At 39.0% G+C, this 19,011-nt stretch overlaps 1 protein-coding gene and 1 pseudogene across 3 annotated transcripts; one reads left to right on the forward strand and one right to left on the reverse strand.

The window, feature by feature from the left end:
- Positions 1-532: 532 nt before the first annotated feature.
- Positions 533-5,801, reverse strand: LOC308618375 (centrin-4-like; annotated as a pseudogene). The gene is made up of 5 exons (XR_014017937.1): positions 4,754-5,801; positions 3,950-4,066; positions 3,428-3,554; positions 2,680-2,817; positions 533-2,478 (listed from the first exon to the last, which is right to left on the reverse strand). The product of XR_014017937.1 is annotated as a centrin-4-like (transcript).
- Positions 5,802-5,958: 157 nt separating this feature from the next.
- On the forward strand, positions 5,959-18,923 carry BBS12 (Bardet-Biedl syndrome 12). 2 transcript variants are annotated; one of them, XM_081234444.1, is made up of 4 exons: positions 5,959-6,087; positions 13,475-13,541; positions 16,113-17,023; positions 17,129-18,923. In XM_081234444.1, the coding sequence occupies exons 3-4, from the start codon at positions 16,123-16,125 to the stop codon at positions 18,262-18,264; spliced, it is 2,037 nt and encodes a 678-aa protein (XP_081090570.1). In that variant the 5' UTR covers positions 5,959-6,087; positions 13,475-13,541; positions 16,113-16,122; the 3' UTR covers positions 18,265-18,923. The 2 variants fall into 2 exon arrangements, with proteins under 2 accessions (XP_081090570.1, XP_081090569.1); XM_081234443.1 differs by having other exon boundaries at positions 16,113-18,923.
- The last annotated feature ends 88 nt before the right edge of the window (positions 18,924-19,011 follow it).

Genomic DNA, 19,011 nt, shown 5'->3' on the forward strand with positions numbered 1-19,011 from the left:
CAGATAGACAATACACAGAAAGGAAAAAAATAGATCCTAAATATGAAAATATACTCAATGCCTCTCATAATAGAATTGAACATTTAAACCACAATGAGATATGACTTGCAACTTGTTACATTGGCAGAAATCAAAAAGTTTGGTAATACTTTATCAAAAAATGGGCATTTTCATATACTATTAAGAATGTAACTTGGCAAACATATTTTTAGAAGACAATATCTATCAAAATAAAAAATGTTTAAATTAAAATGCATATAGCTTTTGACTCAACTATCTCACTTGTAAGAATTAATTCTACAGATATACTTACATCTATACAGAGACATATGTATAAGGATATTAAAGATTAGAAATAAAGAAAATGTCCACCAATAGAAGACTATTAAATAAAATATAATCTTTACAATGGGATATTATATAGCCATTAGAATGAGTCATTTGATTTGCATTGCTCTGGAACTATCACTAAAATATATTAAGTGAAAAAATTAATATATAAAAATTAATAATGTATATAGTATGCTATCATTTGTGGTAAAAAATCTATTCTTTATTCATGTGCATAGGTATATGCACCCTCTGCAATGATCCATAAGAAACTGGTAAAAATAATTATCTCTGAGGAGACCTGGGGCTGAATGGTAAGGAGACTTATTTAGAACTCTTTGAACTTGTTCATGTGTATTTTTAAGTGTATTACCCACTTAAAAATATAAATCTTTTAACAACTTAAAGGCCATAATTTTCACATATGAAGCATGTTTAGTAGGTATATTGTTCTTTAGTCTAGAGGAAATGCTGCATAATTAGGAATTAAAAATACTGTGAAGCACTTAAGAACATTCATTAGCATATGCCAACCTAGCTTAAATCAAATAAAAACCTCTCTTGTGTTGACAAAACAAAAAACTTTAGTCTTCATTTCAGTTGAGCTAAAAATAAATTAGGTGGGGCAATTAAAATAACATTTTCTACCAGCCTTTCTTGCTCCAAAGACCATTACCATGTACTTGATTTTAGGAAGAGTTTTGTCCAGCAAGTGGCATCTGTTACCTATTATCAGGAGCAGAAGCCTGAAGCACTTCTGCCCACTCACTGCATCTTGGTATCGGAGTTGCTAAGGAAAACACAATGCAGTTAAGTACTGGCTGGAACGGTGCTTTACTAGAATAGAGAAGAGACAGAGAAAGATCAGCTTCAGTAGTGAGTGTCAGTTTCCTATAGCCAGCAGGTCCCTCCCAGAAGCCAACACTGGGCAATTGGCCAACACACACCCTTCTTGTGCAACAGAAGAACCCCGTCCTCTCCCCAAAGGGGACAGATAGGCACTGGGGTTGGCCAGGTGCCATATGACACATGTACTTAAGCAGAACAAAGTAGTACACATTGAGTCTGAAATAGGGAAAGATAATTACAGACAAGGTGACAAGTCCATTGTAAGGTATAAGGATTCCACCTCTTGGTAAGGAAGTGTTCCAGGCCCAAGGCCCATTCTTGTGCGGCCCAGCGGGGGTCAAAAGACTTCCCATAGTTTGGCTCTTTCATAAAAAACAAATTAAATTAGATTACAAGAGGGTCATAGAATTATATGAGTTAGAAAATACACACAATTATCCTGAGAGTTTTTATCCACAGGGAAGCAACATAATGAGGAGTAAGGTTGTAAGATTTAGAATCCATATTTTATCAGCTATGGGCAAACTAGCAATTTTAAAATTTAAATTCTCTGAACTTTAGTTTTCTCATATGTAGTAAGATGGAGCTAATACTACTGCTTCTAAATAGTAACTGAGATAATATATGTAAAACCCCTAGCACCTGTCCTAGGACACAGGTATTAAATAAATGCTAACTTATTGGGTCAAACGTATGGGGAAATCTGGATGATATAAGTGCTGCTTTGAATTTCTTTATAAGAAGAAAATTAGCAAATAATGAAGTTGCCAGATAGTTTTATTTAAGGCTTTACGTATCTGAATAATTGGTTATAAAGCAAATGGTCATCATTTTTAGAGTTGCACAAAAGGAAAGTAACAGGGAAAGTAATGGCTTGCTTGTCAAATTCATTTGATGTGGGGCTGATTTCCTTAAATTAAAAAAAAAAAAATCTAAGTCTTTGGACCCTGGGGCTCTAAAACTAGCACTTGGAATTAATACTGTTCTCAGATTCATGGTTCAAGGAAGTTACTACATTTCCTTTGTTTCTTGATGCTACAGATTTAACAACATATTGGTAGAAACATGTAACTTCTCACAGGGACTAGATATCAAAAGACCAGTTTGTGTACATAAACTAAACACTGAAAATGAATACATACAGATATTATGGAACTTATAACAAATACAAACTTGTTAACAACTTTCCAGAAGGAACAAAAAACAGTATTAATAAAGAGTGGTCTTTTGCATCATTCTCAAAAATTCTTCCTCATTTATTTCTCCAGCCCCATCATGATCAGCTTCGTCAAGCACTTCCTGTAAAATGAAATGTAAATAGGATATGTGAAATCTATTAAAAAGGAATAATGATATAAATGAACATTCAAATACATACTCAAAACCAAATTTTATTTTAAATGTATTTATTAATACAACTAAAGCATATAAATTATAATAAATTATAATTGTATATAAGTTATATGTGAAATTATAATTATACAAATAAGTAAAATTTACCTGAAGTTCATCATCTGTCAAATTTTCCCCTAGTTCCTTAGCAACCCTCTTGATATTGTTTAGTGATATACTTCCTGTATTATCATCATCAAATAATTTGAAAGCCTTCAATATTTCTTCTTTTTCATTTTTTTCACTCTTAAAAACAGAAACAACTAAATATCATTAGTCTTTCATTTATTTATTTGATCAGTCTGGATGTATAGGTCTTTGAGGTCTAGAACAGCAGCAGGTAGCTGAGCTCTATTTACTGCTCTGACTTTTAATAATTATTCCAATGCATTCACATCTGCCCTCAAGGTATTGAAACTCAGGGTTTATTTAAGTGGAAGAGCCACAGGGTGACAAAGAGAATCTATCTTGTATTAACCTCAGTAACTGAGATCCATTTCAGAAATGTAAAAGCTCCAAGAGAACAGGGAGGTTGTCTCATTCAATGCTCGCTAGGATAGTGCCTGACAAAAACAGGCACTCAATAAATTGTTTGCTGATTTCAAGGCTTAAAAATGCTGGCCCCGTTCTCTCTATGCAGCCATATATCCTTATTATTTCCTAACAAAAAACCTCTTCTCCACACTGGACAGTCTTCATTACTACCCTGAAAACATCTTTAATCTTGTTATTCCTATCTATCTAAATCCTACCCATCTTTAAAGACCTAGTTCCAATTCTTCCTCTGACTGCTTCAGCCAAAAATCGTAGAAGGCTACTGCTTGTATTTCATTGAAAAACAAAATCACTACTATACCATTTTTACACTTATTATGGCCAAAAAATCTTCAAAACGAATGGTGCTAATTCCTTCTTTGTCAATTTCAGCTATCTTTTTAAATTTCTTCTTTCTTTGGTTCAAATCCTAAGGCCCACATTGCAAGCTGAAATAGAAAGCAAATAAATTATAATAGGCCACAATCTCATTCCTAGCTCTTAAACTACCTATCAATTACTAGGTTCTCTCTTTTTCACTATGGACTAGGCTTAAACATAGGAAGTCAGGTCAGCAGGCTTAGGTTCCAATCCTACTGTGCCATAGGATGTCACTGTCGCACGATGGGCTTTGGCCTACTCATTCATAAAACAAGAATAAAATGCTTAACAAGATACTGTTTTGTTAATGCAGGCCAGGCATGTACACTGCAGGGGTAGGTGTCTGCACTGAAGAGATTTTATATCAAGCTTTCAGAAGGCTACTGTTAAAGAAAGATTTAAAGATTGCAACAAACCAATGATAGTTTTTCAAATGTTTTGGAACTGTAAGTAATTTCAGAACCTTCAATTCTTTCACATCTCTGGTTTCAGACCCATCAACATTGAATAAATCAAAGCTCTCTTTAATTTCTTGCTTTTGGGTTTCATTCAATTTCTGCTGATCTTTTCTTCCATTGGCCTGAACTTGTGTGGCAGTTGGATGCCTGTAATAAATACACATGTGGGTAAAAGATAAACTGTGTAACTGGAAAAAGTACCAGAAGCAGAAGAGTTAGTGATGAACTAATTAAATATAATAAACATATTCAAGTATCCTATTCCCTACCATATAATGAACTTCAAGAATTTCCCCCTTTCCCTTTGCTAACATTTGTGATTTTAGTTATTCATATCTTGCTGGAAAGCCTGGTTCTTTTTACACCTTAGGTTTTTCCTTCAAATTAATGACTTTTGATATGGAAAAGAGGCAAAGAAGACATGCTAGAATAGTAGATGTTATGTCAGAAGACAATTGGCCTTACTTGGTATATCTTTTTTTTATTTTATTTTATTTTTGGTTGCATTGGATCTTTGTTGCTGCGTGCAGGCTTTCTCTAGTTGTAGTGAGCGGGGGCTACTCTTCGTTGTGGTGCGTGGGCTTCTCATTGCAGTGGCTTCTCTTGCTGTGGAGCACGGGCTCTAGGCATGGGGGCTTCAGTAGTTGTGGCACGTGGGCTCAGTAGTTGTGGCTCGCGGGCTCTAGAGCGAAGGCTCAGTAGTTGTGGCACACAGGCTTAGTTGCTCCGCGGCATGTGGGGTCTTCCCTGAGCAGGGCTCGAACGTGTGTCCCCTGCATTGGCAGGCAGATTCTTAACCACTGCGCCACCAGGGAAGTCCCTTATTTGGTATATCTGAACAGCAGTGTTTAAGGCATATTTACTTTCATCTCTGCCTGTATGTCTCATAATAAAATTTATTTTGTGAGACATGGTTGATTGGAACATCATTTCCTTTCCCACCTTCTCACATACTTTTCTATGTTGCAGAGACTAAGAAATGAAAAAATATATTTTCCAGGTGAAAGATTACTCCAGGGACCTGGAGAAGAATAAATGTTGGACCAATTATCAGTATCTGGGGAAGATGGAGGTCATCTTCCTGCTACTTGCCATTTTCTGCTGGCAAGCAAAGTCCCAGAGTTACTCCTGAGATTCTTCTGCAGCCTCATTTCAGTATCTTGTCTCCAGCTCTGGGTTAAGAAGCAGTGGTGGCAGAGACTCCGCGTCCCGTGTATCTAGACGCCAGCTTCACATATCTTAAGACTGGTTGTGGCAGCAGCAGATTCTTGATCCCTAGACTGCAGATACACTTGTCTTCAACAGTTCCAGTGGCAGAGTTCGTAGCTCCCCCGGCCATTTTTTTCAGAGTTCTGGATGTCTTTCCTAGAGGCCCAGGCCCTCCAACGGTTTTAAAGCATCTTATTCTCTGTATTCAATTCATTTCTGGCTAGAGAGTGGTTTCTGTCTCCAACACCGTTGGTAGTAGCGGTTACTGGGGTTGAGGAAGGGAAAAAATGAACTGGAGAACTGCTCTTCTGTCTCTAGAGTTACGGACAGTGCGCTTCTATTCGGCGACGAAGGGAGGGGTTACTAATGACAGTCGAGGATCATGAAAGGAGGCGAATAATACATTTCATAAACTAAATTCCTTCCTTGTTCCGGGGAGAAACTTCAGCCACAGCCCAGCCCCAGTAAGTGGTTGCAGCTTCGCACTCACCATGTCCCCGACCGGCGCCCTCAACTGGGACCTGCGGGCTTCACCGCCCTCAGCACAGCCCGACTGTAGTCTTCACAGCCTGCTAGCCGTTGCTAAGGCCGCTCTCGCCGACCTCTCTGCGGCCCCGCCCATACAGGCTTGCCCCCAACTGATTGACAGTCATGCCACCCAATGGGCAGGAAAGAAGGCCCTTGAGGCCATCCCCCTCTCTCTATTCTCTACCAATAGCGTAACGCTATGCCTTTCCCAGGCTACCTTTAAGCAGAACTTTCCTTTGGGTTTCTTAGCAACCAGGACTATCCGTTAGCCCAGCTGGGCCCGCGGCGCACTTGCGCAAAACGCGAACCAGAAGGGAAGGTTCTTCCCCCGGGCGTTTTGGCGTCCCAGTGCCAGGCAGAACTTCGGGGAACTGGAGCCTCCCGTAGGGATGGAGAAAAGAGCGAGGTTCGTAGCAAGGTGCTTCTACCAACTGCTAAGTTTTTGACGGAGATGTGGGGAGATACTGTTTGCTTTTCTAACCTCTTGGGGCTGGGGGAAGGGATGAGACTCTAGAGCCTGGTGGGTCGGTGAATTGGTCCAGATTCGGTTTACCGGCCGGATTACCAGAGGCGGAGGGGACTGCCCTTACCTTGCGCCGCTAGGCATCCCTCAGCCTCGACAGTGCCTGGGGCTTGGCCTTTAGCGACTTCCCTCCTCCTTGGTTCACAGCGATTCTGGCCTGGTAGGCAGCATTTCTTTTCTTTCTTTTTTTTTTTTTTTTTTTTTGCGGTACGCGGGCCTCTCACTGTGGTGGCCTCTCCCGTTGCGGAGCACAGGCTCCGGACGCGCAGGCTCAGCGGCCATGGCTCACGGACCCAGCCGCTCCGCGGCATGTGGGATCTTCCCGGACCGGGGCACGAACCCGTGTCCCCTGCATCGGCAGGCGGATTCTCAACCACTGCGCCACCAGGGAAGCCCTAGGCAGCATTTCTTTACAGGAGGGGTGTGGTGTGGGCACGGGGGCAGTGCGGGTCTTAGGATGCACATGAAGACTCCCTGCATATGAAAGAGTTTTTACCAGTGTTGTAGCGTTTATTTGCGGGATTGGACTTTGGACCCACCCATAATCACCATCAGACTTCACGTCCCCGACATTCTCACCCACAGCCGTTCAATTGGTTGAATCCCAAGATTTGGCCTGTTTTCCAAATATATCCAGCATAGATCCGCACTGAGTCCGACACAGGTAGCCTGAAAATCCACTTGACTCAGTAACTGTCGAGATTCAGATGCCCATATAACTGCTGTAAATCAAAGCAAATTCTTGGCCAAAGGGCCAGACTTGCTGGTTCTAACCAGTTCTGAACCTAGTCCGGCACCAGCTAAAGGGTGAGGGGGAAGGACTGAGGTGGTAGGAATGAAGAGGTGATAGTCTCTTAAAACTTCTAACGCTTAATCGCTTACACATCAGGGCTCTTTTTTATGCCTCCTGCAGTGCCTTCTCTAGAGTAAGTACTTTATTTTCTAAAAATCATACTGGATTCTCCAACAGTGGATTCAGGAAGAACATTAAGTTTTGCCTAGGTTTTTCCCTTTATCCCACTTATCTCCTTGAAGGTAAGGAAAGAAAAATGTGCAAAGTACATTCTTGAAGTAGTCTCCCAAGTCACTTTTCCTACTTTAGTTATATGAAACATGGCACATTTTCCAAAACCATCATCCTTTCTTGCTCACATTATATACCAGGCAGACACCCAAGCACTGTAATAATTGATTTAAAAAAAAAAACCCAAAACAAAACCTCATTAGGATTCTGGAAAATAGGTAAAGTTATTCTAATATTAGAAGTTATTTTTCTGTGTAAAGTTACCCCAGTGGAAATTAAAATGATGCAAATTCAAGATAGTTCGTGAATTAAGTAAAATATTCAGTCACTTAATTATAGTATATTGATTCTTCAGGCCATTAATCTCACTGAGAAAGTTACTCTTGATTAGTTTCAAGGACATATACTTCTTCTTTACTACTAATATTAAAGGGATTTCTGAGACCAGAAATGAATAATGACCAAATATGTAGAAACAATTCTAATTTTTAGGCTCTCCTGGATCAAGTTTGATCTTATGGCAACTAAAAGGCTGCGTGGTGTGTTTACCTGCTTTTACATCATTCTGTGATTTAGGCTTTTATATTTGGGACATTAACTTCTAGTGAAAATGATTTTTCAATTATAGGCTCAGATTGAAGTTTCTAGGTCTTAGATAGGAAGTACTCAGTCTTGAAAAATAGCTGTTACTAATCTAATTTTACTATAGAACATTAATAATATTAATCTGGAAAAATGTTAAACCTATTATCACTCTTAAATCTACTAAATTTATTTAATGCTTTCTACATATCATGTACTATGCCATGTATTGGATGGGTTTGAAAGGAACTGAGTGTAGAGTATAAAGATGAATGAAAACAAGGAACCCACAGAGTAGTGGGGGAGATAGGCACAGACATAAATACAGTATTTTTAATTCAGGGTGCTAAGTGCTTTAGCAGATGTGTGTAGACAGTACTTTGGCAGCCCAGGAAGGAGGTGCTACTTCTCCTTGAGGCATTGGAGGAGGCTGTATCAAAAATGTGGCATTTGCCTTGGGTCATGAAAGATATATAGCATTTGCCAAGGTGAAGAAAGCGTAGGATATTCAAATCAGAGTATAGTATGTGCAGAAATGAACGTAAATGTATGTTGTAGTGTGACTAGATCATTGGGTTTATAAGGAAAGGTGGAAGATGAGCCTTATAAATTAGATTGAAGTCAGATTATGGGACACCTTTACCTAGGTAAAGACTTTATTTTCTAAGATGAATAGTTGTTTTAGGCAGTGGAGTGATCGGATTAGGTTTGTGCTTTTCAAAGATAATTCTGACAACCATATGAAGGAGGAACCATTTTGGAAGCAATTAAAGGGCCTCAACCAAGGCAGTGCCAAATAGCAAGCATGTCGACTCCAGAGGTGGTAGAACCTTAAATTTATGGTGGAGGAATACTGACAATGGCATCTGTTTAGTCTTATTTCAGTTCTGTACTAAATGTAAGCTAATAAATGTGGTGAAAACCACATTGTCAAATATTTATTGAGTACTGGCAATGTGTCAGACAGTGTTATCAACATATGGGATACGTCAGTGACTAAGACTGCCCTCCTGGGAATTACATTCCAACAGAGGGACATAGTCAATAAATAGTAAATAAATAAGTAGAGTATGTACTATTTTATAAGGTGATAATGTTGTGGGAAAAGAGAAATTAGAGCGAATAAAGGGAATCCAGAATGTAAAGGGAAAAGAAGAGTTTGCAGTGTTAAATCAGATGCTCAGGATAGGCCTCGTTGAAAGGGGGAGATTTGCATAATTATATAAAGCTGTGAGACAATAGATTTCTTGGGGAAGAGCATCCCAGAAAGAGGGAAGAAGTAGAACAGAAACACAGGTAGGAAGCATGCCTTGCATGTTCCAGGAACAGAAAGGAGGCCAGAGCAGAGTGGTCAAGGGATAGAGTAGTAGAAGAGTTAGAGAGGTAACAGGGAGGAGTGCAGGTTATTAGGGCATCGTAAGGACTTTGACTTTCACTCGAGTCAAATGGGAAGGCTTTGCAGATACTTGAGCCAAGGAGTGAAAATATTTCAGTTAATTTTTTAAAGGGACTCCTGTGGCAGACAAAGGAGTAAAAGCTTTACTTTCTAAGTTGGAGGTTTTTAAGCAGTGGAGTGATATGATTAGACTGTATTGGGAATGCACTGGAGATAGGCAAACTCTTGGTTTTGTAGCTAATCATACTTGTCAGAAAATATTAATTTTTTTAAAATGCAACTCCTGAAACACATTGCATATCTTAGTGTTTGAAGCCAAGTACCTTAGACAAGACTAGACGTGATCTTAGGAAAAGAAGGCTATTTCTGATGTCAAAAATCTCAGTCAAGTAGTCTGACTCTGCTCTTCTATGACACACTTAAAAAGTTAAAGGAACATTAAGGTGGCAAATAAAGTTGTTAGGGATCCCAGTAATGAAACGGAGAGCTGTTTGTGGAAAACACTGGTGCTGACGTATAGCAGACAAGAATCAGATCGTGTCAGTTCAGTGCCAAGAAAAGTTGCCAGAGGTATTTTTCGTCTTTGAAATGATCTATTTCACCATTCTCTTTACGGTCTTTACCTTTTTATACTCAGTCTCTAAGAGGGATTCTTGTTTGAGTTTTTATTTTATGTTAATTATAGTGAATTGTAATCTCTTCAAAATAATCATTTAGGAACTCTTCTAAACTTGGGAATGCTAAGACTTTTTAAAAAAAATTCACTGCTGAAACTTGGAATAGATTTTTCAAATGTTGAGACAGATCTCTTGAATATTAACTTTGCTAATCAGCTATATATGACTTTTTGCTTGTAGATTAGTTTTGTTTAATTTCATACCTTCTCTGGGAAACGTTTTTCACATAAATTAAATACAGACTAAGTTTGAAATAACCCATGACTTATTCCTTTAGCTCTAAATTCTCTATGACTTTTCCATTCATACAGTGATATGCTGTGATTTAAACATAGTATAGAAAGGAAACCATAAACAGAGACTCTGACACCTGAAAAAAATTGGGCATATCCATGTTAAGTGTATAAACAAGGCTTGGAAAAAGGCCGAAAGGCTTGAAAGTGGGAATTGCAGTGGAAGATTCCACAAAAGAGAGTGTGAATTACTATCATGCTAGGTAGAGGGGCAGCCAGAAAGTGGTATTGTAATAATAACATGGGACTTTGGCATTAGACAAATGTGGGTTTTAGTTCCAACCTTTTACTTACTAGCCATGAGATTTTATATGTTACTTAATTATTCTTCATTTGATACATAATTAAAATAGGTTAATTATAGTATATTTATATATATGTGTGTGTGTTAATTATGGTACAATAATAAGTTAATCATATTATTGTTGTGAGAGCTACATTGCATAATGCATGTAAACTGCTTCATACGTAGTAAGCTCCCAAAATGTGTTAGGAATGAAAAACAAAAACAAAAGGCCAGTCTTGTCTTTTTAAATTTATCTTTTCAACAAATTATTCTGGAACACCTGGATATCCAAGAAGGAAAAAACAACCCCTACTCCACACCATTTACAAAAATCAGCTTAAGATGAATTATAAACATAAATGTTAAAGCTAAAACAAAAAGAACAAAGTCGGAGGACTCACACTTCCTGACTTGAAAATTTACTACAAAGCTAGAGTAAAGCAGTGTGGTCCTGGCTTAAGGATGCTCATATAGACCAATGAAATAGAATTGAGAGTCCAAAAGTAAACCCATACATGTGTTGCCAATTGATTTTTGACAGAGGTGTGCCAAGACCAATCAATGGGGAAAAGAATAGTCTCTTCAATGAATGGTGCTGGGACGATTTGATATCCAAACGTAAAAGAATCAAGTTGGAACCCTACCTCATACCATATACATAAATCAACTCAAAATGTATCAGTTAACTTAATATAAGGTATGAAATGATGAAACTCTTTGAAGAAAAAATTGGGTTAAATCTTTTTAACTTTGGATTTGGCAATGTGTTCTTAGATATGACACCAAAATAGACAAATTAGACTTCATTAAAATTAACTTTTATGCATCAAAGTACATTATCAAAAAAGTGAAAAATACTACCTACAAAATCAGAGAAAATATTTGCAAATCATATTTTGATAAGGTGCTGGTATCTAGAATATATAAAGAACTCTTACAATTCAACAACCAGAAGACAACCCAATTTTTAAATGGGCAAGAGATTTGAATAGATATTTCTCCAAAGAAGGTGTACAAATGGTCAAAAAGCACATGAAGAGATGTTCAACATCTTTTGAAAAACAACCACAATGAAATATCATTCACATCCACTAGGATAACTATTATTATAAAACAAAAATGATGCAAAAAAACAGAGGTGTTAGTGCGCGTACTGGGTTGCATAGTGTTCCCCCTCCAAAATTCATGTCCACCCAGAATCTCAGAATGTGATTTTATTTGGAAATAACTTCTTTGTCGATATAATTAGTTAAGATGAGATCATACCAGATTAGGGCATACCCTGAATCCAATGACTGGTGTCTTTTTAAGAGGCCATGTGAAAGGGAAGCAGAGATTGGAGTTATGCTGCCAAAGCCAAGGACCTCTGGGAACAACCAGAGGCTGGAAGAAGCAGGAAGGATTCTTCCCTAGACCCTTCAGAAGGAGCATGGCCCTGCAGATACCTTGATTTCAGACTTCTAGGCTCCAGAACCATGAGATAATAAATATGTATTGCTGTAAATCACCCCATTCATGGTAATTTGGTAAAGCAGCCCTAGGAAACTAATACAGCAAGGGTGTGGAGAAATTTAAGTGCTTGTACACTGCTGGTAGGAAAGTAAAATAGTTCAGCTGCTACAGAAAAGTTTGGCAGTTCCACAGAAACTTAAACACAGAATTATCAAATGACCACTCCTATGTGTGTACCCCCAAAGAATTGAAAACAGGTCCTCAAATGCTTGTAGACAAATGTTTTAGTATCACTGTTCATGATAATCTAAAAGTAGAAGCAGGGGACTTCCCTGGTGGCACAGTGGTTAAGAATCCACCTGCCAGTGCAGGGGACACAGGTTTGAGCCCTGGTCTGGGAAGATCCCACATGCTGAGGAGCAACTAAGCCCGTGCACCACAACTACTGAGCCTGCACTCTAGAGCCTGCAAGCCAGAACTACTGAAGCCCACGTGCCCAGAGCCCATGCTCCGCAACAAGAGAAGCCACTGCAGTGAGAAGCCTGCACACTGCAACAAAGAGTAGCTCCCAATCTCCGCAACTAGAGAAAGCCCACGTACAGCAACAAAGACCCAACACAGCCATAAATAAATAAATAAATAAATAAAAATTTAAAATAACAAAAGTAGAAGCAATCCAAATGTCCATAAACAAAATGATAGCTACATACATACATACATAAAAAGGAATGAAATACACATACTACAATGTGGATGAACCTCAAAAACATTATGCTAACTGAGGGGGGTGGGATGAATTGGGAGATTGGGATTGACATATATACACTATTGATACTATGTATAAAATAGATAACTAATGAGAACCTACTCTATAGCACAGGGAACTCTACTCAGTCCTCTGTGGTGACCTAAATGGGAAGGCAATCCAAAAAAGAGGGGATTTATGTACACGTATAGCTGATTCACTTTGCTGTACAGCAGAAACTAACACAACATTGTAAAGCAGCTATACTCCAATAAAATTTTTTTAAAAACATTATGCTAAGTGAAAGAAACCAGACACAAAGGGTCCCATATTACATGATTCTATGAAATATCCAGAATAGGTAAATCCACAGAGACAAGAAAGCAGCTTGGTGGTTGCCAGGGGCTGGGGGGGAGACATACAGGGAGGGACTGCTTAATGGCTACAGAGTTTTCTTTCGGGGTGATGGAAATATTTTGGAACTAGATAAAGGTAGTGGTTGTACAACACTGTGAATGTTCGAAGTGCCACTGAATTGTATACTCTAAAATGGTTAAGTTTATGTTATATGAACTTTACCTCAATTTTTTAAAAAGACTAAAACCATAAAGCTTTTAGAAGAAATATGGAATGTCCTTTGTACTCAGGGGTAGATGAAACTTTTAAAAATAGAACCCAATAACCATTAAAAAAAAGACAAAAGGACTAACAAAATAGATTGCCAGGCAGTATTTAGGGCGACTTGCAGTGTGGAGTCATGAACTTAAAATGACACCAGTCAGTGTGGTTGTGTGTGTTTTTCTGTTTATTTTCAGCTGCCCCAGGGTAAACATGGAGTAAACATGGAGAGTTGGATTTCATCAAGATTAGTGGCTTTGCAAGGTAAGGTGAACCAAAAGAGAGACAAGGACTTTGAGAGTCTATGTACAAGAGAGTGATTATAATCCGCAAATGGGAATTTAAACTGGGTAAGTAGAGAATTGATAATATGGGGTGGAGGACAGCAAAAATATGGTAAGATAAGAGAGCTGTAAGACAGGATGGGTCTCAGGATTGTTGGAGTCTAGAGTATAATTTGATGCTGTCTAGGGATATACCTGAGTATATCAAGAGTTTTATTTTTATTTTATAGAACTGAAAGTTTCACAAAAGAGGTTTTGAAGCTGAGTTCAAACAATTTGTTATATGTTTTCTTAGGCTGTACTGGCTTTTCTCCTTAGTCCTTGAAAGCCTCTAGGAAGGTACTCTTGAGCAACAGGTGCTGTGGCTTCCTGCTGATCCTAAGGTGTATCTGGAACTTTGGAGCTCTTCAGAATCAAGGATGACTCTAGGTGTTATAGGAACAAATTTACCAGTGCTGTGGCCAGCATTAGAGGAAAAGCAAAAACTCCAAGAGTTGTTTGCTTTTTGATATTTTGGATTTAAAAGGTTGTGGTAAAAAATATGCTTGAGGGACTTCCCTGGTGTCCAGTGGCTAAGACTCCATGCTCCCGCAGGGGGACCAGGTTCGATCCCTGGTCAGGGAACTAGATCCCACCTGCTTCCACGAAGATCCCACATGCCGCAACTAAGACCTAATGCAGCCAAATAAATAAATATATTTTTTAAAAATATTAAAATATGTATATATATGTACTTGAAGAATTATAAAGTCTTAGAGCTGGAAAAGAAGTGTATGTTATCTACAGTTTTAGCTGTAGTGCTTTAAGAGCCCATACCTCACAAGACAGGTTATTTTATTACAGACAGCTTTTCAATTAGAGGGTACTTCGTTAAAAAGTTCTTTCTATTGGGCTGAAGTTTTTCTCTTATAACTTCTTCCTATTAGTTTTAGATATGAATTCTGAAATATTACCTGGAAAAAGTCTAATTGCTCTCGAACTTCCTTTTTTTTTTTTTTTTTTGCTGTAGGCGGGCCTCTCACTGTTGGGGCCTCTCCCGTTGCGGAGCACAGGCTCCAGACGCGCAGGCTCAGCAGCCATGGCTCACGGGCCCAGCCACTCCGTGGCATGTGGGATCTTCCCGGACTGGGACACGAACCTGTGTCCCCTGCATCAGCAGGCAGACTCTCAACCACTGTGCCACCAGGGAAGCCCCTCGAACTTCCTTTTTTTAATTTAAATTTATTTACTTATTTATTTATTTTTGGCTGCGTTGCATCTTCATTGCTGCATGCGGGCTTTCTCTAGTTGCAGCGAGCGGGGGCTACTCTTCATTGCAGTGCGCAGGCTTCGCATTGCGGTGGCTTCTCTTGTTGTGGAGCACGGGCTGTAGGCACGTGGGCTTCAGTATTTGTGGTGCACACACAGGCTTAGTTGCTCCATGGCATGTGGGATCTTCCTGGGCCAGGGCTCGAACCCGTGTCCCCCGCGTTGGCAGGCGGATTCTTAACCACTGTGCCACCAGGGAAGCCCACGAACTTCCTTTTAAACAGTACTTTTCCCCCCTTTATATTCTAATCAATAGCTAAATCCATCCTTTACCTCCATCCCTCTTCCACATTTCTCATCTAGATAACCATGGCCTCCAGTCTGGCACTCATCCAATCAGTTCTCTACACTGTTATCAGAGTGGTAATATATCCAAAACACTAATAATAAATAATAATAATAATAATTTTAATATTACTTAATTTTATTTTTAATATTATTTAATATTATTTAGTTTAATATTATAAATTTATCATTGTTATTGCAAGTACTCATAAAGCACTATGTGCCAGGCACTGTTCTAAGCACTGTACTCATTTACTCCTGGTAATAACCCTATGAAGTAGATTCTGTTATTATCCTCATTTTTCAGATGTGAAAACAGGGCAAAGAAGTTAAGAAACTTTCTGAAGGCTACACAGTTAGTAAGCAGTAGACAGAAGTTCAAACCCAGACTTCTAGATTCAGAGTACATGCTTTCAGACACTACATCAAGCTGTTTCTTCATCTCCACCCCTTAAAGCACTTGCATGTTTCCCGTTATAAGTAGTGTCAGGTTTGACGTGGCGCATACTGCCCTTCATGATCCAGCCCCTTTCCTCTTCTAACGCTTCATGTCTTACTATTCCCCACTACTTTCTTTATATTCCCGTGAAAATAAATTACTTGTATTACCCAAGTGCACTGTATTTTTGTCACATGTATGTGCATTTACTACCACCTCCTTCAACTTGCTAATTATTTTTTCAAATTATTCTTCAAGACTCGTTTCGGACATTGTGTTCTTCTGGAAATATTGCCTGTTGCTTGCATGATCCACTTCCCCTGTTGGGTGAAGTGTTCCTCCTCCACACACCCACACCCTTATCATTAATATCATTATAATGCTGTATCATTGCACTGACCATATTTAATGGAAACTACATATATCAGAAACTCCTCAAAGGCAGGGACTGTATCTTACTTTTCTTTTATAACCATGAATTGCACTGAATAAAGTTCCAAGTTTTAATTTTATTTGCAGATGATGATTCATGGTGATGGCTTGCAGGGTCTTAAACAAAAGAAGGCACATGGGACTTCAACAGCTTTCATCGTTTGCAGAAACAGGAAGAACTTTCCTAGGCCCAGTAAAATCATCCAAATTTATTATAGATGAAGAGTGTCATGAAAGTGTGTTAATCAGTTCAACAGTAAGGCTTCTTGAAAGTTTGGATTTAACCAGCGCAGTGGGACAACTTCTCAGTGAAGCAGTTCAAGCACAAAATAACACATACAGAACTGGAACCAGTACTCTTTTGTTTCTTGTTGGTGCGTGGAGCAGTGCTGCTGAAGAATGTCTTCATTTGGGTGTCCCCATTTCATTAATAGTGTCTGTAATGTCAGACGGCTTGAATTCATGCATTGAAGAGGTAGTTTCCCTTCAAGTACCTATCCACAATGTATTTGACCGTATGGTTAACACAAAGACATTTTCTGGACCTGAAACATTTAGTGTCAGCGTATACCCTTTTCTCCAAATCCCTTCAGGTACTGGTTTGATACAGAAAAAGCGTGATCTCAAGGATGTTGCCTCTCAGTCCTTGGCCATTTACAGTCTTTCTGGGAGACCTGTTAAATCACCTCAGCTCTTTAGGTCTCAGGCTAAGGTTGAAGCAGATGAAAATACATCACAAACTCCTCAAACTCTGAAAAACAGTCTGCTTGCAGACACCCGCTGCAGAAAGTCAGTACTAACCCACAGTAGACATTTTAGTAGGACAGGTAATCAATGGATAAGCAAACCAGATGGAGTTCTAGAACAACTTAGTGCAGCTACTCCCAAGATTTATAGATGTGATGATTTGGTGGAGTTGGAGGTGGGTTTGAGTCACGGAGGTCACAGCAGCATGAAGTTAGTAGACGAAGCAGTACGGCTACAATATCAGAACGCAGGTATGCAACAAGGCAGCTGTACAATGCCATTTCTCTTTGACATTTCAAGAATCTTCACTTGCTGCTTACCGGGTTTACCTGAAACTTTTTCTTGTGTCTGTCCAGGATATATCACTGTTGTATCAATATCTAGTACTGCTCTGATCAAGGAATTGCAGAATCAGCCTATTCGGGTAGTTCTTGTTGAAGGGGATCTCACAGAGAATTATCGCCACCTGGGATTTAATAAGTCTGCAAGTATTAAAACAGTATCAGAAAGCTTGAAGGTTCAGCAAGATGGCTCAGAAGAACTGTGGACAGATCGTGTGTTACAGGTATTAATCAAGTTCAATGTGAACCTTGTCCTGGCACAAGGAAATGTGTCTGAACGCTTAATCGAAAAATGCACAGACAGCAAGAGGTTGGTAATTGGATCAGTGAATGGCAATGTAATGCAGGCTTTTGCAGAGGCTTCAGGAGCAGTGCAGGTGGCCTACATGACACAAGTGAATGAAAACTGTGTGGGCAGTGGGGTCTGTGTGACCATCTGGAGAAGCATTCCCTTCGATGCTGCAGATCGGATCAACAGAACGGCAATCATTTTAAAAACAGAAGGAATTAATTTGGTTACAGTAGTGCTGACTAGTCCAGTCACTGCCCAGATGCAAACCAAAGAAGATACCTTCTGGACTTGTGCCTATCGTCTGTATCATGCTCTAAAAGAGCAGAAGGTCTTCCTTGGAGGTGGCGCAGTTGAATTTTTGTGTCTTAGCCATCTTCAGATTCTTGCGGAGCAGTCTGTGAATAAAGGAAACCAAGGCTGTTCAGGATGGCTTCATAATACCTCCTCTTGGCTGGCCTCATCTGTGACACAGTACAGACCAACTGTGCTTAAATGCCTGGCCAATGGATGGCACAGGTACCTTTCAACTCTCCTGTATAACACTGCCAGTTACTCATCAGAATTTGAAGCTGGCACATTCATTCAACATCATCTACAAAATGCTACAGACTCTGGCTCTCCTTCATCTTACGTCTGGAATGAATATAGTAAACTAAATGGTGGGATTTTAAATTCAGACATTTCAGATAAACTGGAACAGATTCCAAGAGTTTATGATGTTGTTACACCAAAGATTGAGGCATGGCGCCGAGCTTTGGATTTAGTACTGTTAGTTCTTCAGACAGACAGTGAAATTATCACTGGACTTGAACAAATGCAGATAAATTCGCAGGAATCAGAGGGCTTTTTATTTTTGTAGTGTTATTGGCTAAGTCTTTGGAAAATAATCTTTGGTAATATGTCATGCTAATAATAAATTTTCTAGTAGCCAAGTTACAGTTTCTAAAATGCCAGCTTTTACTAAGAGAAAATAATTGATGTGTGTCAATAACTGTACAAAGTTGGAGATTTCACCCTACTTACAATTTTGTTCTCTGTTTCTATATTTTTATTCTGTAGCTGGACATGTCTCTTTTTTAAAACATTTTATTGGAGTATAATTGCTTTACATTGTTGTGTTAGTTTCTGCTGTATAAGAAAGTGAATCAGTTATACGTATACATATATCCCCATATCCCCTCCCTCTTGCATCTCCCTCCCACCCTCCCTATCCCACCCCTCTAGGTGGTCACAAAGCACAGAGCTGATCTCCCTGTGCTATGCAGCTATTTCCCACTAGCTATCTGTTTTACATTTGGTAGTGTGTATATGTCAGTGCTACTCTCTCACTTCATCCCAGCTTACCCTTCCCCCTCCCTGTGTCCTCAAGTCCATTCTCTACCTTTGTGTCTTTATTCCTGTCCTGCCCCTAGGTTTGTTACAACCTTTTTTTTTTTTTAGATTCCATATATATGTGTTAGCATACGGTACTTGTTTTTCTGACTTACTTCACTCTGTATGACAGACTCTAGGTCCATCCACCTAACTACAAATAACTCAATTTTGTTTCTTTTTTTAAAAATATAATTCATATATATATTTTAAAATCAAACACAATTAAATAGAA

The sequence above is a fragment of the Mesoplodon bidens genome (assembly GCF_964165515.1).
Source record: "Mesoplodon bidens genome assembly, chromosome: 1".
In the NCBI taxonomy this organism is placed as follows: Eukaryota; Metazoa; Chordata; class Mammalia; order Artiodactyla; family Ziphiidae; genus Mesoplodon; species Mesoplodon bidens.

Bases quoted from the DNA above. Each gene is read 5' to 3' on its own strand.
- BBS12 (XM_081234443.1), top strand. From the start codon at position 16,123: ATGGTGATGGCTTGCAGGGTCTTAAACAAAAGAAGGCACATGGGACTT.